The sequence below is a fragment of the Macrosteles quadrilineatus genome, unplaced genomic scaffold (genome assembly GCF_028750875.1).
Source record: "Macrosteles quadrilineatus isolate MER2022 unplaced genomic scaffold, UCM_ALF_1.0 Scaffold_1__1_contigs__length_201487025, whole genome shotgun sequence".
Classification (NCBI taxonomy): Eukaryota; Metazoa; Arthropoda; class Insecta; order Hemiptera; family Cicadellidae; genus Macrosteles; species Macrosteles quadrilineatus.
This window is the reverse complement of record NW_026542594.1, coordinates 5,696,933-5,724,204: the sequence shown is the minus strand read 5'-3', so window position 1 is coordinate 5,724,204 and position 27,272 is coordinate 5,696,933. Positions and strand designations below refer to the sequence as shown.

The window sequence follows — 27,272 nt, the reverse complement described above, 5'->3', positions numbered from 1 at the left end:
TGGAGTACTCGCCTCTCATGTGGGGTCCCTGGTTCAACTCCGCACCACTCACAATTATTTTGTTCCATTAATTAAACTTTTACATGTTTTACATTAAAATGACAGCTCTAATCAACATCTAATTTTATTACTTAGAATAACAGATTCAGAAATACTAAAAAACTCTGTAAAAAAATACTAGTCTACTTCAAATATAGCAAGCATTTACTAGTGTAATTTACAAGAGTAAAACTTGATGAAACACATTGCTGTCCACACTAGTAATACTAGTCCCTACACTAGTAGGTTTTTGAAACGTAGACTTGTGAAATACACTAGTATTTCTATGAAACAGGGCCCTGGGGAGCTCTTTCGGGAAAAACCATAGGCACTCATTTCCACATAGTCGTAAACAAGGGGGGGGGGTGTCTAAAAAAACAAATATAGGACTTATCTCACGTTTTTAATCGATGCTTCAACCTACTCACCGGTACTTTCCTGTTAAAGGGAACATTCATTATTATCGATGATTTTTTCTCGATATATCGATATTAAGAAACTGAAACATATCAGCTGACAACCACGCGATAAATATTGTTCAGTAGAATGAAACTGTTCTAAAAAATAACCTGATATAACTAACCAAAACTGCTATAACATTTCAAAATTCGGTGTTTAACTTACCTTTTCTATTATCAAACCCAAACGGAATTTTTAAATGGTCCAGCAAGTTTGGTTGGTTATGTTAGATTAGCTTAGAACAGTTTCATTTCTTAATCCATATAATAGACTATTTTAGCCTAAACAAGATCAGTTAGTTGTTGTCAATTTGTAATGGATCGGAAAATAAAAATATCGATATATCGAAAAAAATCATCGATAATAATGAATGTTCCCTTTAACAGGAAAGTACCTAATCACCTAAAATATTATCTACTACAAACCGAATTTGTATACTTTTTTTTAGTGTATTTCATGTTTTGTGTGTTATTTCTGTAACCACGTTGAATATTTATGACAATAGCTAACTCTGTATTATCTTAGCGATTTTAAAAAATATGCAGAAGAACTTTGATTCAAACTGTAAAATCCTAGGCTAAATTAATACATTCAATGAAAGTTTATTTGCCAAAGTTTCTGTGCGCACGACCAGATCTGGTTGGATCTAGGCGAGGGGGTTGACGAGGGTACTTTTGTGAAAACATTTGTGTCTTGCTACTCACTCACCCCTACCCTCACGCACTGCCAACAACCGGTGCCCGCAAGTTTTAGTTCGGCTAGTAGCGCGACCCCGACCCGTCCACGCGCACAGAATTTGTTTTTGTAGGCTGTTGCCTGGCCTGTTCTTTGACTCTAGCGCGTTTGGCGCGATAATAGCGTGCAGTACACTACAGCTAAAACTTCTGTGCATGTAGATGGGTCACTACAAGTCGAACGTAACGTTCGTGACGGTTATTGACAGTACTGGGGAGGGGTGAGTGATGAGCGAGACACAAGTGGTTTAAAAAAAGTGCCCTTGCAAACCCCCTCACCTATACCCAACCAGATCTGGTCGCGCACAGGAACTTGGGCTACTGCCACTGCAGTTGTTTGTGGAATATTTCTGCACAACAATTTACCCGTGTAAATTAACGGTAGCATACAAAATACGAAACGTGACAGTGGATTGGGCCGTTTAGTATTTTGAATACAATAGGGGTACTCGTCAAACAGTTAAATATTATTATTTCTATGAATTTGATGGGTAACTTTAAAGATTAGGTGGAATTTCTAACAATAATTCACCGTAATCAGCAGCAAACATGCATAAGGAATTCAAGTTATTACAACAGACGCTCTGACAGCCCGTCAACATAAGACCTGCAGACGGGTCGAGGAATATGCTGAAAAAATAACGAGATAAGTGAGTGTAAACTGACTATTTATATCCGGTCGTCATACGCCACGAGACATTCCGTCAGTGAATGGGAGGCCCACACAAGGGTGAAAATCAATAACACGCTGCATTTGGAATGGAATGAATTGTACAGGTCCTCAAAAAGTCTTATAAAGTACTAAATTCTCAAGTCCCGAAAAAGTCAAGTGCCCAAAATGTCTTATACACATACGGAAATTCAAGTCCTCAAAATATTGCAATAGTGTATTTTCGTATAAATTCTTGAGACCCGAAAAAGTCAAGTCCCCAAAATGTCTTATACACTTACATATATAAATCTATATATATATATATATATATATATATACATATATAAAAATTTGAACGAATAGTGTTTTTGGCCTCTGGGGACATCAAAATGAAAAAGTAAATCGGTCCCGGGCCTAGGTCTTACCGTGCCACCTACGGTAATAGCTACTTCCCTATAGGGAAATTCGCTAAAACTAAGCCAATCACCATTTAGGGATGCGTTTTTTTAAACAGCTGATAATTGGGGAAAAATAAGTTGTTGTTAGGGATCATGGATGAAAAACAGCTGAAATCTAAAATAAAGTAATGTATTTGATCAGATGCACCATAATCCATACGTCTTCCTACCCACTGTCTAAACCACACTTTCCTCCTTTTCCGTTTCTCATCTTTTTCCGTCCAATCAATTAATTTTAAATCACCTTTGATACAACTACAACTCCTCCTGAAACCAACTCCGTCGACATCTTCGAATAACATGTGCACAAGCACCAGCAACTGTGTTCACACTGGGCTACTTATATGCTAGCTTGCTCAAAAGCTGGCAAGTAGGCGTGTAAAGAAGCCGCAGATTAAGTTTTTCCAGAGCATTTTTAAAAGCAGCTTTTGAGTGAGTACTTTGTTCACAATGAGATATTTTATTACAAGCTGCATGTAAAACAGCCGGCGTGTAGCCAGTAAACTGGGATGTTAAGGCTCTACTTTGTGTACCAGCAGCAGAATCAAGTGGCTTTAAGTGTCCATAGCCTTACAGTGTGCCATATACAAACTTTCCAACTGTCTCTACTCCACTAATTTTCTTGTTGCTTTAGTAGGATGAATTTGTTCAACTTGTATTAACTCAACTGGGTGTTATGAATATCTTACAATTATTGTCTCATTGCCAACAGAGGCTTTTAACTTTATGGTACACAATAATTGATTTATTTTTGACTGTTTGACTTAGGGGGCTGGCAGATACTGATGCTGATGGCAAAATGAATATAAACGAGTTCAGCATAGCCTGCAAACTCATCAGCATGAAGCTGAGAGGTGTCGAGGTGCCAAAGGTTCTGCCACCATCCCTCGCACAACTTGTACAACCAGGTGATATAATATTTTGATTCATTTCACAAATCATTCAAAAAGTTATATTAATTGCATCAGTAACAATTCCTTCAGGTAATAACAAAATCCTTCCTGTAGGCCTTCACTTGTTGCAGACACAAGTTACACCCATCAGATGTGTAGTCATACTTCTCTTCTCTTCTTCACTATGTTAATAATAATTCCACAAAAAATATGAATTCTGTACATTACTCACCACTTGTCTTTTTAACAGGAAGATCTTATTTTTGGAGTCAGTGATTAATTGCACATATTTTAACACATATGTTAAATTGTAATTAGGTCATGTTAATCTGTTTTGTTTCGTTGATTTTGATTAGGTTATGTCCACGTTTTTCACCTAGCCTAATAAAGTTTACTCATTGTAAATATTACTCATAGTGTCAGATCTTTTATGACTGAGACAGTGAGACGAGACACTCAGATCTAGGGGGACTGGACGCTTAAGGTGAGATTTAAACCTGAGCCTCTGAAAGATATATCGGTTGTAATCACACCAGTAGGACTACTGTTCTTTTTGTAATAAAAAATGAAACTCATGGTAATGACCTAGTTATTACATTAGCCAATGTCCCCTCTGTTGGTGTTACAGTTGTGATGCCGGTTGTGCCTGCTGCTGTGATGAAGCCTCCTGTACCTCCAGCCCCTCTCATCCCTGGAGTCCCTGGAGGACGACCTATGATATCTCCTCCCTCAGGAGGGAACACTCCCAAGGTCACCTCTCCCCCTGGTCTGGTGGGGGCCCAGCCTCCCCCTCTCCCTCCACAGCCTATCATCACCTCTCAACCTCTGTTAGGGATGAGTGCCCCAATACAACCTCCTGTAGCTAGTGTCCCCCCCATGGCGCCCATGCCTCCAATGGGTATTCCTCAAACTCAGTCCATACCTCCTATGGGGGTTCAACCTACTCAGCCAATGGCACCCATAGCTCCTATGGGTATGCCTCATACTCAGGTCATACCACCCATGGGTGTACCTCCTACCCAACCCATGGCTCCTTTACCACCCATGGGTGTACCTCCTACACAGCCCATGGCAAGTGTGGCTCCCATTCCCATGGCAACTCCAGGCCCTGTAACTCCTCTCATCAATCCAGTTCCGCCAACTCCAGGTTGGTAAATACATTTTTAGTATGAATTCTAATGATTATATAAGTTAGTAACATAAAAAAATGTGAGGGTAGAAAAAATAAAATATAAACCTATGTCAATCAATGCTAATTTTTCAGTAAAAGCTTTGGTCTGCCTTGGATGACATAATCCTTACTTAGTTTTATGGCAACGTAAACAGTGTGTAAACCTATAAAAACCATTGAAACAAATATAAGGATGAAAACTCGAAATGAAAATAAAATGACACGATGCTAATGCAATGTAAGTTTACTATGACTTAACAAATGGTCGACAGAACAGTGTAAAATATGGGTTGGCAGCTACAAAACAGTGCAGGAGGTAGCTATTGACAGTCTAATAATTAATGGTTAAGGGACATAACCGAGCCGAGGGAATAAGTGGTGCGGGGTTTAAAGGAAAGAACGCTGTCACTTTGATTTCACAATAATTTAATCGAATGTTAAATCCCAGTTTTCTTACAACAATGTTCCCAAAATAATAATAACCATAAATGATAATTATAATTATTATGAATATAATGAATAGGCCTATTATAATATACAAAATTGTCTGCAAAATATTAAACACCTATTATGAAGGGGTAGTTTGAAGGACCTATACCGTATGGATTTTGTTAAAGAGGTCATGAATTAAAGAACATAAAAAATAAGGTCCTCTCTCGTGTGTTTTAAACTGCGGTGTTAAAACTTACTATAAATAAATTTATTAAATAAAAAAAATATTTTTTAGCTCCTGTGCCAGCAGCTGCAGCAATGGAACGGACTGCTTCCATAGAATCACCGTGAGTAATAATTTAATCAACCAAAAAATAAAGTTAAATGAGTAGTTTTATAAAAAAAATCTTGGGACCCTTAAATTAATTATAACTCATAAGATGGTCTTAAGTTATGCCTATACTCTGTTTTAAGACAAATGAATATTTAAATTTAAACAAATTCTTTCGTAATAGTTAACGTTTGTAAATTCATATCATAAAATCAATATACAATAATAATATGGATGAGTGGTGTGAATTGTAAATGAGTCATGCTGTAATACTCATTTGTTTTCTTATCAGTCTTCACACCACATTAGCCACTGTCGAGCTCAATAGCTATAGTCTTCTATTGTAGGCCCATCTAAGCTGATTTGCTATGTGGAGAATCCAGGCACTTAAGCTTCCCAGATTTTCTGAGGACTGGTCAGTGATTTTTGTCTTAATATCATACAACAAAAAAACTTGTTGTCACTTATGCTTAGTTTATATAGTGGTTTACTTATTTTTTTCCCAGCTTAAAAATAGTGATAACTACAAACAAGGCTTCAACGTTGGTTGCGTAATGATTAGGTAGATACCATTGTCGAGAAAATCAAATTGATGGATTTGATGAAAAACTAGTTGTTTAGACTCTACTATCAGATAGTGCAATGCTACTTACTAACAAAGTAGAACCTGATGTTCTTTTACATTGTTGTAAATTCTTTGATGAACTTTCCTTTAGGCTGGGGGGAACTGGCCAGTTGGTAGAGTGGGCCGTGCCTCACGCTTCTAAACTCAAGTACACTCAGCTGTTTAACACTACAGACAGAACAAGAACTGGCTTCCTCAATGGAGTTCAAGCTAGGAACATTATGATGGCCTCACAACTACCTCACACTGTGCTTGCTCAGATATGGTAAGATATTTACTTACTCTTATTTAAAAAACTATTTTAGAGACCTGTGAAATTAATAGATTACCGTTCAAGTTTTGTAATTTTGGTTTAGTTGAACTTTAGGGTTGTAGCTGTAAAGAAAATATGATAAAAGTAATAATATGCTTTTTTGGTGTCTATCTGGCAATGTAATATCTTGTTCTAAAATTAAATTAAACATTTTAGACTACAAACATACAATTGTGATGGCTTCTGTCCATTTATTTTCAATAGAAAGTGGGATTTTTAAAAGAAAAAGACGGGGTAGTTCTCTGGGCTAGTTCCATTAAATCACTCAGAGAATTGCAGTGTTGACATTCTCTAATTTTAGTAGGAGAGTTTTTATTGGTTTGTGAAGGCTTACTATAGAGTAAGGGATAAAAAAAAATGAGTGTAAATCATTGAACATTAAAAATTACATGACTTTAAAACATTTCCTCTGTTGGAAGAAGGTCAATTTAATTATCAGAACAGTAAATTATAAAGCTTTGATACTAACACAATTAATTATGTTCAATATACTGCATTATGATTTAAATCAGGGCTTGGAATCGGAGCTCAGCTATTTGTTAATAGAGTACTAAAACATCATATTACATCCTTACTAAATACTTATAATATAATACTTAATATAGGATATGTAGCCTATAGGTCCACTTTTACAATGTGAATTCGAAAGTTGGCTTTTCTCCCTTTGTTAATTTATTTGTTCAAATAACCTGTCAATATTTTTAAAATTTATTTTGCTATGATCCATTGAAATAGAATACCTATTCCAGGGACATTTAGATGTTAATCTTTTATGTTATAAAATACCTCAACCCTCTAGAATTATAAAGCTATTCAAAATCATGGAATATTTGGTTTTGTGTATTTGGATAAGATTTTGTTGTAGCCCGTACTTTATCTGTACAACAGGGGCCTCTCAGACATGGACTCAGATGGGCGTTTGTCCTGTGAAGAGTTTGTCTTGGCAATGCATCTGTGTGATCTGGCGAGGTCGGGAGAGAAGATACCAGTGCCACTACCTCTAGACCTCATACCTCCCTCACTGCGACGTCAACGGAACAACTCTCTGTCATCTCAGGACGGCCAGGGAGATCCCCTCGCAGGTATCGGCGGAGGTTAGTACTGGGCAAAAACTTTGCATTAAGATTGATAGTAGTGTTAGAATAGATGTCAGACCATTGTTTACAATTGACACATTAGGTACTGGTACAGCCAGGATCAAAAGAGACCAATAGAAAAATTGAGCATCATCGAGAGAAAATGACAATTGTCAATTCAAGTATATTGTTTATCCATGGTTAAATATAGATGTAGGAAAAACTAAACTAGGCCTAGTTGAGCTCTTTAGAAGATGGCAGGGGTCGATTCTTAGTACTTTTTGATTCTCAACATTACCTAATTATTTATTAGATATTCATAGACAATAGATAATTAGACTGATTCATAAATTACAAGGCATAAATGTGGTTTGGATTGGTGAGGTTGGACTTTTATTCACTAAAATTCCCTTAATGTTGTCCGATTAAATTTCTATTTAAATAACATTAGTTTTAATGTTTTTACATACAGCATTAGGTTTGCTGCTGTATGGAAGGTAATAAAGTGTTTTTAACCCTCCGTTGGTTGCACCCATTTTTTAACACGACCGGTCGCACTGTATCTCTCAGACTCATTTTTCCTTAAGCATGTTTTTGAGTAGGCCTACTTTAGAAATTTATTTTCAACCTAATTTTCATTTTACTTAACATACAGTGCCGGATTTCTAGGGCCGCAAGCATAAGGGGGCCGCAGAGGATAGAAAAAAAACTTATTTTAGATACAAATATAATTTATTTAACCATCAGTTTGCCGCGATCACAGGTGACCATAATAATGTTTCCGTGATTGCGGCCCATGGGCCACAGGAGATCGCCGCGGCTGAGGGTGCCAATGAGGATGTCCCTGTGATGGCTTCCCGAGAGGGATGTTTACGATTTCAGCACGGTCGTGGGTGACAATGATCGCAGTCCACGGTAGATGTTTTAACACGACTTTTCCGCGACCGCGAGAGTCGATGATGATGTCCCCGTGATTGCGGCCCGCGGGAGATGTTCACGATTTTGGGTGACGGTGAAAATGTCCCTTCGTTGCAGCCCGCGGGGGATGTTCATGATTTTGCCACGCTCACGGATACCTATGATGGCTTTGACTTGATTAAGGAGAGATGTCCATGATTTCATTCACGATCACGGGTGTCATTGATGATGTCCCCTTGATGCATAAGAAATATTCACGATTACTTCTGTGATTGCAAGGATTTTCCACACCACAGGGGGGGGGGGGGGGGGAGGGCCGCTCAAGTAATTTGGCCTAGGGCCGCAAGTACCCTAAATCCGGTACTGTTAACCTATATAACAACTTTTGACCTAAAGATTTCATACATATTTCACATTGATTAAGCATTTCTCAATTAGTAAAAAAAAATTGTCAGACCGTACGCATTCTTGTATCCATTAGATGCAGTGCCCGTGTATAATTGAATTGCGACCAGTGCCACTACATGTAAAATTGAACTCAAGGTTTTCTTTGCTGGGTGAAAACAGTTTTATTTATTTCTTTATTTAATGGAATTACTTAATTTTGAATGATATAACAGAGATATAAGTTATCACATAAAACAGGACCGGTCCCGTTAATATTTTGAGATACATCACAAAATAAAAACAGGACCGGCCCTGTATCTATAAGATACAATAGGGATGGGCGAGTAGTGTTTTTTTGAGTCGAGTCGAGTAATTAGCCCTAATACTCGAGTATCGAGCCGAGTCGAGTCGAGTAGTTCACGATAAAATCAACAATTTTATTTTACATATATTCCATCTTCATTTTTACAAACAAAGCATTTCTCAATTCACCAAAAATAGACCTGGTTAAAAACTTTTATACCATATAAAAAACACAATATGTATGTGTATCAAACTTATATTTTGGTGTTAAAGGTTTATTATTAATTGCAAAAAAAATTGTAAAAATATGGAACTAAGTGTTTATTTTAAAATAGGTCTACTGTAAATGTTTGAATTTGACTAAAGCATGAGATCTAATAAAGTTTCCTCTAATTTATAAATAGGCTTATAAGTATTTATCTAAGTAATTTCTCAGTTTTTGTATTTATTTGAAATTCCATGAAATTGTCTTAGTTAACTCATTAGTTTATAATTTTTTTTTATTACGTACCTAGCCTACATCTTGGTCTACAAATACTCTTTGTAAGGTAAGTTTTTTCCCCCAAGTGAGTAAAAACTAACTTCCTATATAATGACATTTTCTCACTAATTATATATCTTCAAAATTTGTTTAACTATGAAAAAGTCACCAAGTCTAGCTGAAAACATAATCATAAATGAGGATATTTTTGAAATACAAAATAACTAATCAAACAAAATTTTTAACACTTTTATTTCTCAACTTTTTTTCCTTGAAAAAACCAACAGTTTTTCACTCTTTTTTAATAAAGATTATCACTTATAAATTGTTTTAAAGAAGTCCAGATGTGTGAACTTGAAGAGCAGACAAGAGACATACGTCACTGCCACAAAAACTCTTCACTACTGTGAATGAATGAACTGTTTATTGTGTGAAGCCCAACCCACCGTCTAACGGGACATGGGGGAGGAAAAGAGAAAGTGGCAGAATTTGCCATTGTTCTAAAGCCTGGTTCACATGCCCTCCCTCACCCTCGGCCTCAGTGGCTTGCAGATTTCCATTACACAAGAGTGTTAAATTATTTTGAAATACTGTAAATGTTTGAATTTGACTATGATGAGATCTAATAAAGTTTCCTCTAATTTATAAATAGGCTTAACTTTTTAAGTATTAATCTAAGTCATTTGTCAGTTTTTGTATGTCTTTTTAAAAGCAATTGCAGTTATACATTAAAAAAATTACAAACATCTTTGCCTACAAATACATTTTGTTAGGAGAGTCTTTTCTCTAGTGAGTAAAAACGATCGTGGTCAAGGAATGAACTGTGCTAAAACAGCACATTGTCAATGTTTACAAAAGTATTTTGACTGAAACCCTGGTATTTTTTAAAGACATTGCATAATAGCCTATGTCGACGTCTGTGGAGAAAAGTATGGCAATAGATAGGTTTTACTTTTAGCCTACAATAAAGATTATGTTTTGGGACTAAAATCTCCAAAAGACCAAAAGAGTGCTTTTAACAAACATTTCATAGTTTTATTTGGTAACAAAAGTGTTTGACTATGTTCCCGATTATACCAAGAACAAGGTTCGGCAGAGTGGATTCACTGTGAACCGGCCTGCCTGGCCCTTATGCACGACGTCACTATAACCTCCGTGTAGGGGTGTCAACAATGGATCGGAACAATTCAAGTTTTGAACCTGTCTGTAACCCAGTTTTTTATACTTAAATACTCATTATTTATAAACAAACACGTCCTACATATCGGATCTCGAATCACGATATTTATCGATACCCTTTCCACCCACAATAAAACATTAAACGATGTCAAAGCAATCGTCATTTGCTCCATTGAAACACGAAAGTCGATTGGCTGACATGGTAGTGCACTGACGCCTCCTGACCAATGAGAACTGTTGTTACATACTTTTATTGTCAACATTCACCAATCGTTTTAACATTACAAAATCGACATGGACTAAGGCTTATAATATTTTTCAATAAATACATTATGTTATAGTAGCACTTAAAACTTCACTAAACTCTTTAATCAGGTAGATAGTACAGATCAAAATATGGATCTACTTTTTGGCGCAATATAAAGCAAGCCTAACCATACGACGATGTTAAAGTTAAATGGTTGAATATAATTTTTCTAATGATGCGTATAATGCAGGGATTATTAAACTGAAAATTTCGACGTGTTTAGTTTATTTATTTTGTACTAAAAATAAAAATAATACATCTAAATGTCTGACTTATTGATACAGACATTGTTTAGTATAATTAATTTCGTGTTGGCAGGACATTTGTGCGCCGGTTGTCTCTTGAGTTGAGTCTGACATCTTGAAATGTAGATTCGTAGATTGTGTTGTGCAATGCTGAAGCTAAACAATGTCACCGGCACCGTCGCTGTTTTGAACTAGATAGTTTCTAAGTTGGCTATGAAAATTGTTAACCGTGATGACAAAACTAATACTGTAGCTATACAGTAAATAAATGTTAAAATAAAATATTTATCCCTGTCGGATGTCGGTATCATCGGAATCGACTTTTGACAATCGAGTCTTGGTACCGATACCAATGTCCAAGTATCGGTGGTATCGATGACGATAATCGAATCATCCCTTTTTACTAGTAGAGCTGTATCGTGACGTAATCGATGCACCGGGATTTTGATGCATGCTGGATTGAATCGGGATTCGATGCATCGCACTCGCACACCTACACCACTGCCTATCACCCAGTGTCAGCTCAGCTGTCGGCACTGTCGCTGTCAGTGAAATGGATGACGCAAGCGATGTCTAGGTTGCCGATTATTAGTAGGCCTAGTATGTCAATATTTAAAGGGGTTAAGGGATTAAATAAAACTCAAACATTTTCCTTTCTTACTATTTATTTGTCAAATATCAATGAAAATAACGAAATCGGCTTAACCTCTACTACTCGACTCGAGTCACGAGTATCTTTAACTACTCGACTCGACTGTCGAGTATTGCCAACTACTCGAGTAATTACTCGACAGTCGAGTACTCGCCCACCCCTAAGATACAACTTAGCAAAACAAGGCATGTGTGCACGGACGACGCAAACAGCGAAACTAGGTGTCATTGTGGAGGGGATGAAGCAGCACACTGGCCAAGACCGGTGTTGGGGCGTGAACACGAAAATTGGGGGAATTTTTCATGTTGCGGTATCTAATAGATTAGGTGTGCTACGGAGGGTTAATGAAATCCTTATATATAATATGTGAAGGCAATTTCTACGAAACACTACTCTTCCGTTAATAATTGACGGATTTTTACAAACGAGGTGTCAAAATTAAGTATTTCTTGTGTAGACGCCCCCTTTCACCAATTCTTGCGATAAAAGTCCTCGGGCTTTGCCCCACAGGCCATCAAAATCCCAATATATTTCTTATGAAGAAAATATGTTGTTTACTTAAACAGACGGATAAATTTGTATTGATTGACTCTTATAATTCATCGGAAGTTATGACTGTTATTCGTTTTGAAATAAAGCCTGGAATACTTTGCAGTTGCTCGAATTCGAGCAACAGGTGCACTAGTGTTATTTAATAGCTGTTTGAAATAAACAAATTTTCTGAAACCTAGGTGACAATTAGGTTTAATGATTACCTAGGTTTGCTACTACAGGGAGGGTAATAAAGTGTGTTTTTTTAGTAAAATATTAATAGTTTAGTATAAAATAAACAAATTTGCCAAATCAAAATATATCCCTAAACAAGCAAACTACAATAGTTTATTTATTCTCCATACAAAACAATGGACCAACTAATTCAGATTTTGAGCTGAATGTAAATATAAACATTCCCAATCACTGTCAATGGCGACAATGTCAAGTCCATAGTCTGTTAATTTATCCAGTGGTTTTAATTTGTCAGTTGAAAAAATTAGTTTCAATTTTTATTGAGCAAACAGAGTGTAATATGATAGGCTAAGTGAATTAAATAAAAAAAATATTTTAATTTAAAATAAAAAATAAATTAAATTAAAATTTCAATCATTCAAAAGGTTGGTAGCCTACAGTGTTCATTAATAAATTTTATTTGCTTACTACAGCGGTAGTTATTTATTCTGCACAAACATCAAAACCGTTTTTGAAGAGCTCGACATTTGAAGTGTACTCGCACACCTCTAGGCTATAGTTATTCCAAAAGCCAATGGTTATAGTTATTATTTTAGCTGTAAGCTTCACATTTACACCTTGGTCTACATATTGGTATGTCATAAGGTATTTTTGTATACTTAAATACAATTTTTTAAAGAAATATTTAGTAGTTTTGTTTTAGGTTGTTTATGTCACTTTAGATTATTTGAGAAGAGTTTGATTTACTTTCTTATGTTTTCATTATTTTAGTGGCTTTCGCCGGACTGCTGGGACAGGATTTGATATCAGCGGGTGATTAAATTTCAGTAGTGACTTGTGTTTTCTGTGTGTTTGGTCGGTTGATTAATAGGGTTTGTTGTATTTACTATTTATCAATTATATTGGTTGTGTGTATTAATCATAATATATGATACTGGTTTTAATTTTGTTGTTTTGGTTTGGTTTGATATAGTTTAGTCAGCACAAATATTATACCTATAGCCTGATTCAGGTATTTTATTATTACATTTTTGTATGACCCCGAGTTATATTCACTGTAACTACAAAATAACATACTTCTGAAACCTGTTTGTAGAACTTTTTACTTGGAAATATCAGTTTTCATGTTATTGTTTATAACATAATTTATCTTCTATTGGTACACAGTACAGTGAACATTAAAACAAAATAAAATGAAAAACTGATTTACAAAGAGGGTTTAAGTGAAAGGAGGATTTTTATTTTGATATCATATGAATGAGTGTTTTTTTATAAATCTCCACTAATGAACTGGGCAGTAAGCATCTACACAGTAGGCATTTACACTCAATGGCCATTTATGCCCAAGGCGGGATTTGGTCGCACCAACAACACCACTGTGCCTCTGCCACTGCTGCCCCACTACTTGATGTCCTTAGAGACACCATCCCACCATCTCTTATTGGGCCTTCCTAATGGTCGTTTACCTTCTGGCTTTGATATACTTGCTTCTTTTAATAGCCCCTTTCTCTCTCCATACATTATTCAGTAAGCACATATTATTAAAAAATCAACCACCAAGAAAATGTATACTGTACATACTTACTGATGGGGGGCTTTGATTAACAATTGATCCTTAACCTCACAGATTAGCATCCATTCCCCCTCTCTATCCAACATATGTCTCCTCATTACTCGTTACCCCACATTACTGTCAGACTAATATAATAAACTTTTAAATGGAACTTAAGGTTTGTTTTGTTTAAGGAAAAACGGCTCTAGGCCAGGATTTTAAATTGTAGAAAAAGGAGGATAGCAGCTAGCTTACCTTGAAAAGTGTGGGTAGACCATAGAACAAGTAGAAAAACACTGTGCACACAATATTTCGTCACCTAAGGGACTTTGTCAAGTGTAGAGAAAGCGTTTATAAATTACCTATAGGTAAATTATAAATAACCTATAGTCTATAGGTAATTTATAAACTCTTTCTCTACACTTGACAAAGTCCCTTAGGGGACGAAATATTGTGTGCACAATGTTTTTTCTACTTGTTCTATGACCTACCCTCACTTTTCAAGGTAAGCTAGCTGCTATCCTCCTTTTTCTACAATTTAATGGAACTTAAGTTTATTGTATGGTGATACGAGGCTGTAATTGCATTTCATAGGCTAATTTAGTTTTATCAAACTGTTTTTTAACGGATTTAAAAATCATTTTAAAATACTTTTTGAAGTAGGCTAATTTGTTACTAATGTGTCTTACTGACCAAATTGGTTTACAGACTTAGGAAGGTTTTTTTCTAGGTTAATCTGATGATCAGACAAGTGTTAAATAGGCAGCATGCAGTCTGTTATTTGCTTAAATTCATGGGCATACACTAACTGATTTGGCTGTAATTTACATTACCTATATTAAAAAAGCAAATTGTTTAATTTCATAGAGTTTAATTTCAAACAATCCATTTTGCTGTAGATGTTTAACATGAACAAAATAATATAATATTGAATTTATTTAAATGAATGGAGTTTTTGTGAGATGAGTGCTCAAAGCAAAGAAAAACAAAAAGGGCAATAGAACTAAAATTTGACAGTGTTACCTTACAATATGGTCTTATTACTACGTTTCAGCAAGTTTTGAAGACAAACGAAAGGAGAATTTTGAAAAAGGCCAGGCTGAACTTGAAAGGAGACGCAAAGCTTTGCTAGAGATCCAGAGAAAAGAGCAGGAAGAGAGAGAGCGTAAGGAAAGGGAAGAACAAGAAAAGAGGGAAAAAATAAGGTAGTGTATACCTTAATCTGTACCTAAACAGTGTATAAAGCAAAAAATTCACCCACTCTAGATTTCTCGTAATTTTTTCATTTTCTATATGGTTTGGTTCTAACATTGGAGTGAAATTCATACAATTTATAAATGTATATTACTTGTCACTTCTGGTATTTTTTAGCTCTAGTTTTTTCATAGAGGCTTGGAGTGAATATCAACCTAATAACCAGAAACTATAAAATAAGTTCACTTTTTATGTTACAAAGTCAACAAATGTTTGTACCAATTATAAGAGGCTTTTTTGACGTCCTTGTTTTAATTTGCACATTTCAGGAAATGCACAATCTAAATTGCTTTCAGTAAATTGTGGAATGGTTTTAATGATATTTTAGTGTGAGCTAAATTAATTTAAATTTGTAATAAATTTAATTAATAAATACAATTGGATGAATTCATAAATTTAAGAAAGGTATTAGTCAGAGCCCTGATTTTATTTCTTAAAATATAAGCAATTCATTGAACCTGTGTAACAAACATTTAAACAATGAGTTAAAAGTGCCTATCAGCCTATTTGTGTTATCAGTGCCTTCCTGATAATCATTTCACCTATGTGACCATTTCAAGGAAGGGAAAATTAAAATAAATTAGAGTATCTATAATTTCTATATAATTATGAGTATGTAGTATGTATGAGTTATGTAGGAGTAAGTAAGCTTTCATTTGATTACTCTATGATTGTAGGTTGGAGCAGGAGCGACGGCGACAGGAGGAGTTAGAAAAACAGCTGCAAGCTCAAAGAGAGCTTGAACAACAAAAGGAGGAGGAGAGAAGGAGAGCTCAAGAACAGAGGGAGGCTGCACGCAGGTGGGTTAAAAAGTCATGCACTTCTCAATAAAATGTGGATATAGATTTTATTGATCATTCTAAACTTATTCCTATTCATTTTCCATTTTGCTTAAATTGTTCTGAAACTCGAAATTAATTTTTTTGTAGGCGAATTTCCCTAGAGGGAAGTAGCTATTACCGTAGGTGGCACGGTAAGACCTAGGCCCAGGACCGATTTTCTTTTTCATTTTGATGTCCCCAGAGGCCAAAAAACCATTCTTTAAAATTTATATATATATAGGTATATACACGTCCATGAACTTGATAACTTGAGTAATTTTTGTTTGATTTTGATGAAATTTGATTTAAATGTGTAAGGCGGGATAAACTTAAACGATCGGACCATGGGAACGGGGTTTGACCCCCAAATCAAAAAATTTCCCAATTTCTCTTTAGGCATTTTCAAAGAGCTTAAAAAACAAATAGTTTAGTATATCAACGTGTTTTTGTACAGTTATTGGTAACGGACAAAATTCCAAAAATAGTAAATTAAAAATTCCCATGTTATTCTTATAATGATTTTTTTAGTTTTTTGCTAGAAGTTTTTTTAAGTGGTAGATTGGCAGCTAAACATTAGACACTGTTTGTACTCTATCTATCACAGCACTTAACAAACATAAATATCAGTTAAGTTAATGTTTCTTGTTTATTGTTGTGTTCAGGGAAATGGAAAGACAGAGACAGTTGGAGTGGGAGAAACAGAGAAGCCTAGAACTCCAAGCCCAGAGACAAAGAGAACAAGAGAATGTGCTCAAACTGAAGGCCAAGAACCAGAACCTCAGTATCGAGCTATCACAACTGGTCAGTCATGAATATTATTAGAGGTTTGCTGATAGTAAAATTTCATTTAGAATAGTATTCGGTAGGGGTCTGCGGTACAGAAAATTTAAGGTCGGTACGGTTCGGTACGGTACAATATTTTGTACCTCGGTTCTCGGTACAAAATCGGTACTGTACGCGGCTACCCGTATTTTTGCGGTTTTTCTGCTCAGAACTGTATTTAAACCATTATTTTTAACTTTAATACATTGACATAACTATGAAAATGGATAGTATCCTACATTCATGGTTTTCTAACAACAATTACTGTACCACACATTATTAAAACAAAACCTTTTACTACTACAAGGATTGTGTCAAGAAAAATCACAGTTAAGATGAGCCATGATAAAAGTGGTTTTAAAAATAGGTTAAGAGTTTTTTAGGAATAAACATGTTTGAAACATTTATTGACAAGATAATTTCACACAACTGGTAAATTATTTCCAACCAACACAATGTCTAGTTGTTTAAAAAATTTTTAGGGGTGTGCGATGCATCGAAAATGCATCGAAATTTCGATTCGATTCGATTCGATGCATCGAATCGCGATTCGATTCAGTGGTGGTCAAAAAACTATTCGATTCACGAGGGAGTCAGTATCCATATACGAAAAACGCCTGCAGAAAGTCAATGCAATACCCGCAATACAGGAGCGCGTTGCTGTTGCGTTTCCTTTACGAAGGCGTTCTTATTTAATACATTCTTTGCATTAAATATAGCTTTAATTGTTTTATATTTTTTTGTTTTGACATTGCAAATAATTAGAGGTTTTGTTTTTTGTCTTGATGTAAGCAGTGTGTGAAATATTTTACTACTGTGAACCTAGCCAAAACAAGGTAGGTTACTCCAAAATCATTTTAAAAATAAGTCTGAAAAATTGTTACTTAATACTTAACTAGTAAGATCAATGTTATAGACTGATACATTTGGTATTTTTGTTAGGTGTCTGTCGGTCCCCGTCCCCGAATTTTTGTTGGGGCAAAAGAAAAAAAAGAATAATTTATTTCCAAAGAAACACTCTTATATTATTATATCTATTACAGAGGAATTAAAATGTTCAAATGAGAATTAAAAATTAAGTTGGCTCACGACCTTTAAGAATAAAGACACAACAGAGCAATTGCCGCACTGCCACTAGCCAGAGCCAGGTCTAGTCGTCTACTGATAAAGAGTAACAAGACAAAAGCCGTGACGCAACACTAACAGTGCAAAGAAAACAGAGTCAAAAGAATAGAAAGACTATTTATCCAGACATATTAGTATAATCATTTATTGTTCATTCAATACCTAATTAAAAATATATTTAGTATTTTACATAATAAATTATAAACAAAAGAAATATCTGATATAGTGAACAGATCTGTATCTTGGTTAAATAGTGTTAAAAAAATATATTTCTAAGATCCAATACAATATTTACAACTCACAAATTACATTGAATTAATTTCTTTGAAAATAATCTCTAACAGTTTTGTGTTTTTGAATAAAGAAATATATTTCTTTGTCTCTACTTCCTTGTTTCATCACTTGCATTTTGTCAGCAATTGAAGCAACTGGGTAGCAACCGGGTGGTGTAAGAGGGGAGGGGGAGGGTCTATGACCTTGAATTCACACATCGTTGCCCGGGCCTGGCTGGTGAGACTGATTCATTGTTTTTGTTGACATACTACTACCCTTCCTTAAGAGAAAAAGGCCCTGCTGTTCCAAAAACATTGAGGGTAGTTTAAAAACATTGACCTGTGTTGCCAAGGGCACTAGAAGATAGCATTTAACTTTCTTGTCTCTTGATTTAATATTATTTTAATCTTCTATATATTATTTAAGAGTTACTTTTCGGGTACCTAATTAGTTGTGATATTGTTTAGCTTCATTTTATGGATTTTTAATTCTTTTCATTCATTAGCTATCAAAATCAGTTGTTTTAGGATTTTAATCTCTTGCAGTACCGGTAGGTCTATACTACTGTATGACATTATATGCATTTTTTAGTCCTTATTAATTATACCATAAACAATGTTTGTATGTTATTTACTGTTTTTGAGTTTTATAGGAAATTAGTTTACACAATATCTTTTCTTCAATGAGTTCTCTACTTGACATGTTGCTTCCAGCCTATTACTATTTTAGGCCCTATAAAAATAATGCCTATGTAAAGCTGTAGGCCTACTGATGCCAATAATAATTCTTTATTTATGATGATGTAACAAATAATGTAAGTGTGAGGTTATTATACTAAGGAGGTTAGGAGGCAGGGAATGAATGATACATGTTGCATGGTGGAAACATATTATTTTTATTTTCTTCTTGCTTGCAGTCCTGAAGCCGGTCCACAGGCCCTAAACTTGTGATATGTAAATTTATTTCTTAATGGTCTTTTTATATTAAGTTCCATTCAAATTTGTTGTAATTTAGCTACCGGTACCTATTTAGTTATTTAAACAGTTATTAAAATGAGAATGAGTGTCTTGATAAAAAAAATATTTTCTTCTTTCTTGCAGTTGAGCCAATTCCAAGTAAAAATTATGAAATAGGCAAGTAAAGCAGCTCACTGGTATATCCAGCAGTTATTCTAATACATATGATTGAAAATAAATATTTTTTCACCTAAAATTCATATGTAAGTATGAATAGGCCTAATACCACATCAACAAAAATTTGTATTACACAAATGTGATAAATTTTAATTATTGTTAATCCACTCAATTGACAATTATGAATAGAAAAATACCGTATTGCTTCGAATCGAGTTGCATCGAATCGAATCGAAAATCTTTTGAATCGAATCGTTGCTTCGAATCGAAAATTTTTTGCTGCTTCGCACACCCCTAAAAATTTTAAAATAAAAGCATTCAGTACGATGACAGTGTAGTTGCCAGCTGTTCACTGGAGGTTATGATGAAGTAATGGCAAAGAGCATCTTTTTTTATCAGCTTCAAAACTAGTTATAAGATGGATACAACCCTTGCAAAGTTTTTTTCTGAAACTAAAATTTGGATTATCTCAGAGTAAGATTATTGTCTTTTCATTTACAAAGTTAACGTCCACAATATCAATCATATCAATCATTAGTTTATCTCAGGCTCAATCCAAATTTCTTAGTATATTTTAAAGCTCTTCCAAAGAATCAAAAGACCCAGGCCTGGACCTAATTATTTAGGAGGGCCTATATATAAATTGATTAGGTTACAATGAGGGTAGCAACAATAACTACAGTATCTAGTTTATAAGATTTAGATTGCATAAAGTACCTTCAACACAAAAAAAAATACAGGAAACTAAAAAACATTTAAGCCTTATCAGTATAAGGCCACATAACAGCCACGGCAAACAATATAAGACAAGATACAGAACATGCAATGACATAATTTGAGACCGAGTAGGCTTGAATAATGAAAAAGATTATGCAAACAACAACAACTATGCTTGTGGTTGTCAATAGAAAGATAAAATATCTATAACAAATATTTAAACTTATAAAATAAGATTGTAGATTAGTTACAAGTTTAATATGTAGCCATAAACAGTTTTATGGCAGTAGGCAATGAAAATACTGACTGAGTTAGAGATAACATTTAACAGTCGTCATAAAACTATTATTTTTATGATAAAATAGAATTGGAGAAAGTCGTAAAGAAATAAAAGTGATAAAACTCAACAGTTCCTGGAAGTACTTGAATACAACAATTATTGTCGTGATAAAAATGTTAATGGATTTGGGACTGCTAATGGGGTTTTTATTGCATCATCACCCTAGTAATAAATTATGAAGATCGTAAACAAACATCTGATAAGACTTTTATGTGCTTAGAACCAATTGTCTTGACTACGATAGTAAACTGAAAGTAATTTATTATTATAATAGTCTGTACCGAACCGAATTTGTACCGTGTAAAATGCTGTACCGAACCGATGACGGTAATTAAGCTTGTACCGTACCGACTTTTTCGGTGCACCGCAGACTCCTAGTATTCGGGTTGGATAGTTAAGGCTTGGTTCGGTTTGGATTGGATATTGGGAGGTTGGGATTTGGATATTTTCGGATTCGAATAGTTGGACGTTAACAAGTATTTAATACATTAATAATAGTACAAAATATATAGCAAACCCATAAAACACTATAAAGCTGTGTAAATAAACGTTTTTGTCAAGATTTTCATATTTACACCAATAAAATATAATATCCTGCAATCATGATATTTTAGGTCATGGACCATTATTAGCTTCGGGTAGTGCTGTTTTAGCAGGGAAGCATGACGATAATTATAAATTGATGTTCATGTAGTTGAAAACAAATAATTTGTAAAACTTTAAAACACTAGATAACTCATAAAGAAGGATAAAATCATACATGAAGGATAATAGAACTCGTAAACAGGGTATAAAGATAGAAACATAAAAAAAAACTCCACTATTCTGTCTCTTTGTTTTTTCTATTCTATCTTGTGTTTCCCTTCATCAACAAATCGAACAAGATGTCATGGTTATTTATCACCCAAATCAAAGGCTACTAAAGTTGACTTGGGATAACCCAATCACAGTCTACCAAGTGTTATGCCGTCATCAGTCCTGAGCTAACAAAATTTGTATTGACATAGCGCACAGAAGACAGATTCTTTCGCTTAGCAAAATATTGTCAGCGCAAGAGTGGTTTTGGAGCTATCCATCAATATTTCTCTTTTCTGCTTAAATTTTATTTTAGTCAAATGAATTTTGTTCTTTCAAAACCAACAATGTGGGAGCCTACTGGGAAGCAAATAGTTGAACATACAATCCATTTTAACAACCAGGACTACCATTTTAAAAATAAAAATTCTCTTGGGATGATCACAGTTTATGTCTTGTTAAACGAGGTTCTACTGTATTTATTAACCCTCCGAGTGTCCATAGTTTAGGCCTTAATGTCCGCCTATTTTTGGCGTATTTGCAAGGTTTTATTAAAACGGATCTGAAAAGCTTAAAACAATGTTAATTCTACTGTTCTATATACCATTTTGTTTGGAAAATCATGGGCTTCAATATCATACATAAAACCTAAGGAATATTTGTTTCAAAAATTTTTTTTTAGGTAAAAATAAAAATAATTTTGGAAAAATTGAAAAAAATAAGTTTGCGCTCAATGAAATTGTATAAATTATAGGCCTATAGATATTTGAAAATAGATATTTGCCACTTTGTTCTAAATTTTATGAGGATTACAAATATATAATAATATAAGGAAGTAGATTTGCAAATAAATAAGTTATGGGCAAAAAACAGATTTCAGTACATAGCGTTTAGCTAAGAATGCATAGCCTAACCATAGCTAGGAATCTGGCTGATAATTTACATCAATATCACTACCTACTTCTTCAGGATCATCAACCAGCCCCTCAAAATCACTTAAATCTTCTTATAATGCACCACGTATATCACTAATTTTGATTTTTAACACTAAAACAATGATAAACATAATAAAACACATCAGTCATCGGTCCGAGGTTAACTAACCTGTTTACAAATACGCACGTCAGCTGTCTGCTACAATTACGATCGGCTCGGAGAACATAAAGCGCTTAGAGACAGACCTCTGGAGAAAGCTTAGAATCTAACGAAAAGAACGATACCTAACTCGATACAGTTCAATCCGATTTTGTCAGTCATAGAGCCTTCGCCGTAAACAGTGTTCGTGAGTCGCTGCAGCGACGCATGACACTCGGAGGGTTAATCATACGAAGTGTTTTTATGTACTCTTTTGTAATTTGGTTTATTTACAGAATGAGAAAGTGAAGGAGTTGTCCACCAAGATCACAGAGACCAGGTCTGGAGTGACCAGTGTCAAGTCCACTATTGATGGCATGAGGACTACAAGGGACACACAGCTGCAGCAGATGTCTAGTAAGTGCTTCAAATAGTAATTAATTAAACGTTCGAGACGAGGTTGTACTAAAATATGTTGCTAACCAGGTATCTATATATTCAAACTATTTCTTAACGAATATTTATTATGAGCAATTGTATATAAAATGTATTTTATGTCATACTACAGCAAAAACAGCCGTTTTCAATACACAAGCATTTTTAGTCCCAAGTGAGTAAAATTAAGCTTGATTGTAAGCAATTGCATGTATTAAAGTATGTATGGCTTATTTTAATTGGTAAACAAAAAATCATTATTCCATAAAAATATACCTATGTTAAAAAAATTATAATATTCATACAATAGATGGTTCCCACATAGGCAAAGCCTGTGCGTGGAGACCGTGTTGTATCAGTCCATAATCTTAGAATCTATTTACAACACCTTATACTACTCTACATACTAAATACATAATTACAAAGAAAAACACTTTCACTAGGGAGCCACTAGGGGTTGAAGCTTATTGTTGCATTCTTGTTAATTGTTTGAAATATTGATGGTACACTAAGACATTATGATGATTGAATCACATATCAAACAGCTGCTTGTTTGCATCAGCTAAATTGAAAACAAGTTATAAGTTGTTTTAAGAGGTTGTTATCTACATGAAAAATTTTGTTGTTTTCTAACTTAGTTTGTTTAATGCTGCAACATGTAAAAAAATATAGTTCATCACACAGGCAAAGAGTGTCTTGTCAATCCTCGCTCATTTTCCAACCTCAGCTTCGTTTCGATCCTAAAACTTGAACTCGGGTCGAAATAAGTCACTTTACGCCCTAGTGATGAAATATACTATTGTGTACAGTAGTAGGCCTATCATTTATTTATTTGTTTCTGTTACAACACCATTGTAATTCTAAATTTCTATGTGTTTAGTAAGGAAATGGAAATACTACAAATCCTGGCTATTTGATAGTCAATTAAATTATTAATGAATAATCTATTGCCCAATCATTAATTACATTTAGGTCTAAAATTATCTTATATTTATCCTTACTTTTTTCAATTGGTAATCTTTTTATTCCGAAAATGATTCTTATAAAATGGAAACAAATTAATGTTAAGTCAGTAGAACAAACAATATGCAAAAAGCCTAAAAAATGAGAGTAAGACAAATTTAATGTATTAGATAAACAATACCTTTGTTTTTTTTTATTAAGAAAAATTACAAATACTGGTCAAATCACACATATAAAAAATTAAACTCATAGTATAACCTTAAATAAATATATATAATTAATAATAACTTAGATGTTAGTTATGTCAATAGTTGTGGAGTCAAAAACGAAAACTGAATGAAAGTGTGTGTGTAGACAACTGATGATCAAAATCCTTATGTGTTATATTTAGTTGTATTTATTAAGTATTCTATTGCTGTAATGAAGTGTTTCATGTAGGCTAAAAAAATAGAGTTTTCTACCACCATAAACGTCTTAGTCTCATCCTTTGTCAAAATTTTCATACATTTACATCAATAAAAATATTTTTTGTGCAGCTCTAAAGGCCAAGCTGAAAGAGCAAAACGCAAGGCTGGTGGCTGTGAGCCAAGAAAAGGCCAGAATGGAGGCCAAGAACAAAATGAACGCTGCAGCTGACGTGGCTGGACAAGAACAGGCTAAACTGGCCTTCCAGAACAAACAGATCCAAATGAAGCAGCTGCGGGACAAACTTCAGGATATGGAAAAACAGGTAAACATAGACGTACCGAACCTTTAATTTGTTTTGGGAATTAGTTAGCTGTTTGTTTTATTCAAGCAGCCTCATCTTAGTTGGTTAACGTTAACAGTATTATTGGTGTAAAGCGAGAGTTTATAATTTTAATTTTATACAGAGAAAACAATAGTTCTGTCACAATGTAACTTTACTATGTAGAGTTATTGTAGCTGGCATATAACTGTTGCCTGTTGGTGATTAATTTATATTAAGTTACAGTATACAGAATGAGAAGTGTGTACCTACTAAATATTGTTTTGATGTCAACTTATATTTTACACCAGCCTATTCTTGTCGCCTAAACAGGAAATAACAAATACATTTCATAACGTTTTTTTTTTCATTGTGCATTATAGTCTAACCTTGATATAACAAACCCAATATAACACATTCTTTAATACGAAGAATTTGTTCAAATCCCCTAGAACTCTCCATAACACACAATGTATATTTCACCTCTACAAAATGAACCATAGCAACAACCATGATTTATTGTTGACGATCCTGGCTACAATATATCACCTTAACATAACACATTTATCTTTGTCAGAACAGAACCTCTACTTAACGTTTCCCTCAATATAAGAAACAAACACCCATATTAAGGTTTTTGAAACATTGCAGTTCCTTTGGTAAATTGAAAAAAAAATTACATCAACGCTTGAGCTGAAAATCTTCTGCTCTATTTTACATTTCTTTTTACTATTATTATAAAATTAAATTATTGTACATTTCTGTCTGCTGTGAACTATGCCACAACAGATTTTAGATGAGTTTAAATAAGCTGTGATTTTAAACGTTACAGTTTGTGCAACTGAACTAAGGTAAACGACTTGAAATGTCATGATTGTCCAATGCCCCAATATTGTATTTTGTTGATGAAAAATGCAGATTGTGACATTAATTTAGTTCTTTAAACATGATTACAGTGCTTTTATAGGTTCATCATATTTTTTTAAAGTTTTTTAACTTTGTTTTTATCATCCAGGGTCTCCCTCCACCCTATTACCCTGGATAATTGATATTCTACTTTACAATAGTGTAAAGTATTGTAGCATATACTACTTAATTGTGCTTTAACAAGGTCAAGCCTCGACCTATATTGACCAATAATGTTTTGTGAACCTTGATTTTGCAAAATTCTTACAAACTCAACCTCAATTTAACGAACCTCGTTTTAACAAAATTTTTGATATAACGGATATTCAGTTTGGTCCCTTTACATTTGTTACACCTTAATATGTGTTGAGGGTAGACTGTAATAAGATTTGTTGTATAGGCCTACATTATTAATTTTCTTAGTTTGTTAGCGATTGGAAAAAAAATAAATATGGATTAAATTTGGATCCTTGATAGATATGCTATTCCAAAATAAAATATAAGTTAAAACTAAATATTCTAAACTGATCTTCAATGCTGGAATTTTTAATATTGTTTCCAGATTGAAGGGAAAATGGAAGACATTCAAAACAATAACTCACAACTAGACGATTTAAAACAGCAGCTTACGAAACTAATCAAGGATTGTGAAGAACTATACACCACCTACAATGAGAAAAGAAATAAGGTAAAATTATGTGTTGATCTATTGTTACTTAGGATTATTTTGTTATAAAGTATAGTGGTGTAGTTAATGAATATGTTGTCATTTATTCCATCTTTAAACAATACAATAATGTGATTGATTTTGTCAACAAACATAATTCTTTATGTTAAAGCAAGTTGTCAATATGCTTAACGTGGTAACTAGGGGTCTGTTGTACAGAAAATTTAAGGTTGGTACGCCTCGGTTTTCGGTACAAAATCGGAAGGTTACCAGTATTTTAGCCTTTTTCCTTTTAGATTTGTATTAAACCCACATTACCTATTTTAAATTTTAATACATTGACATTACTATGAAAATGGATTTGATACATTCATGGTTTTCTGACAAATTACTGTACCACACATAATTAAAATCTTTTACTCCTAACAGGATTGTGTCAAGAAAGAAACATAGTTAAGATTAAGGCTTTACCTGTTTTACTACCAAGATAATTCATAGCCATGATAAAGTGGTTTTAAAATTAGGTTAAACATTTTTAGGAATAAACATTTTTGAAGCAACAATTTGACAAGTTAATTTCACAGAACTGGTCAATTATTTCCAACCAACACAATAACTGTTTTTTTTTAACTTTTAAAACATATCAGTGCATTCAGTACAAATACAGTGTAGCTGCCAGCTGTTCACATTCAAAGACGACAATGAAATACTGGTTTGTTTGTCTGGATTTTTTAGTCCAGAGAGCCGTAACCACAGAAAACATACTACTATAACCCAGAATGCCAACCCCATGGTAAAAAGCGTTAAGTACTTTGAAAGAGCTTTGCCTGTCAATTCGTAGGCAGTGCGTTGGCATTCTGGGTTATAGTAGTATGTTTTCTGTGTCGTAACCCCCTGGAATGAGGCTGTTCTAGGACGATGTCCTTTTCAGCCTTGCCTTGCCTTAAAAAAATACTGGAGGTTTTGATGAAGTAAAGGCAAAGCCTTTCTTATCAGCTTCAAAACTTAATTATAAGATGGATAGAACTCTTGCAAAGCTTTTTCTGAAACTACAAATTGGATTAGCACAGTATTTTCATTTGCAAAGTTAACATCAACACATATAAATCGTTAGTTTATTTCAGGCTCAATTAAATTTTCTTAGTATATTTTAAAGCTTTTCCAAATAATCAAAAGACCCAGGCCTATACCTAATTATGTAGGAGGGCCTATACAAATTGAGTAACAAATGAGGTTAACAATGAGAGTAGCAAAGTCGCATAATCTTTCTAGTTGATAAGATTTAGA

The 27,272-nt window shown here is 34.1% G+C and overlaps 1 protein-coding gene across 6 annotated transcripts in view; it reads left to right on the top strand.

Moving 5' to 3' along the window:
- Window positions 1–27,272, top strand: part of LOC128987275 (intersectin-1) — a 117,861-nt gene that overhangs the window by 25,655 nt on the left and 64,934 nt on the right. For 5 of the 6 annotated variants that reach the window (XM_054408047.1, XM_054408075.1, XM_054408062.1 and 2 more), the window contains exons 3-14: window positions 3,111–3,250; window positions 3,864–4,382; window positions 5,134–5,185; window positions 5,886–6,059; window positions 6,996–7,201; window positions 13,153–13,194; window positions 14,988–15,138; window positions 15,865–15,987; window positions 16,671–16,809; window positions 22,584–22,704; window positions 24,222–24,415; window positions 25,881–26,006. In XM_054408047.1, the coding sequence (XP_054264022.1) occupies window positions 3,111–3,250; window positions 3,864–4,382; window positions 5,134–5,185; window positions 5,886–6,059; window positions 6,996–7,201; window positions 13,153–13,194; window positions 14,988–15,138; window positions 15,865–15,987; window positions 16,671–16,809; window positions 22,584–22,704; window positions 24,222–24,415; window positions 25,881–26,006 (1,987 nt within the window). The remainder of the gene's footprint in view (window positions 1–3,110; window positions 3,251–3,863; window positions 4,383–5,133; window positions 5,186–5,885; window positions 6,060–6,995; window positions 7,202–13,152; window positions 13,195–14,987; window positions 15,139–15,864; window positions 15,988–16,670; window positions 16,810–22,583; window positions 22,705–24,221; window positions 24,416–25,880; window positions 26,007–27,272) is intronic. The other variant, XM_054408070.1, reaches the window with a different exon arrangement.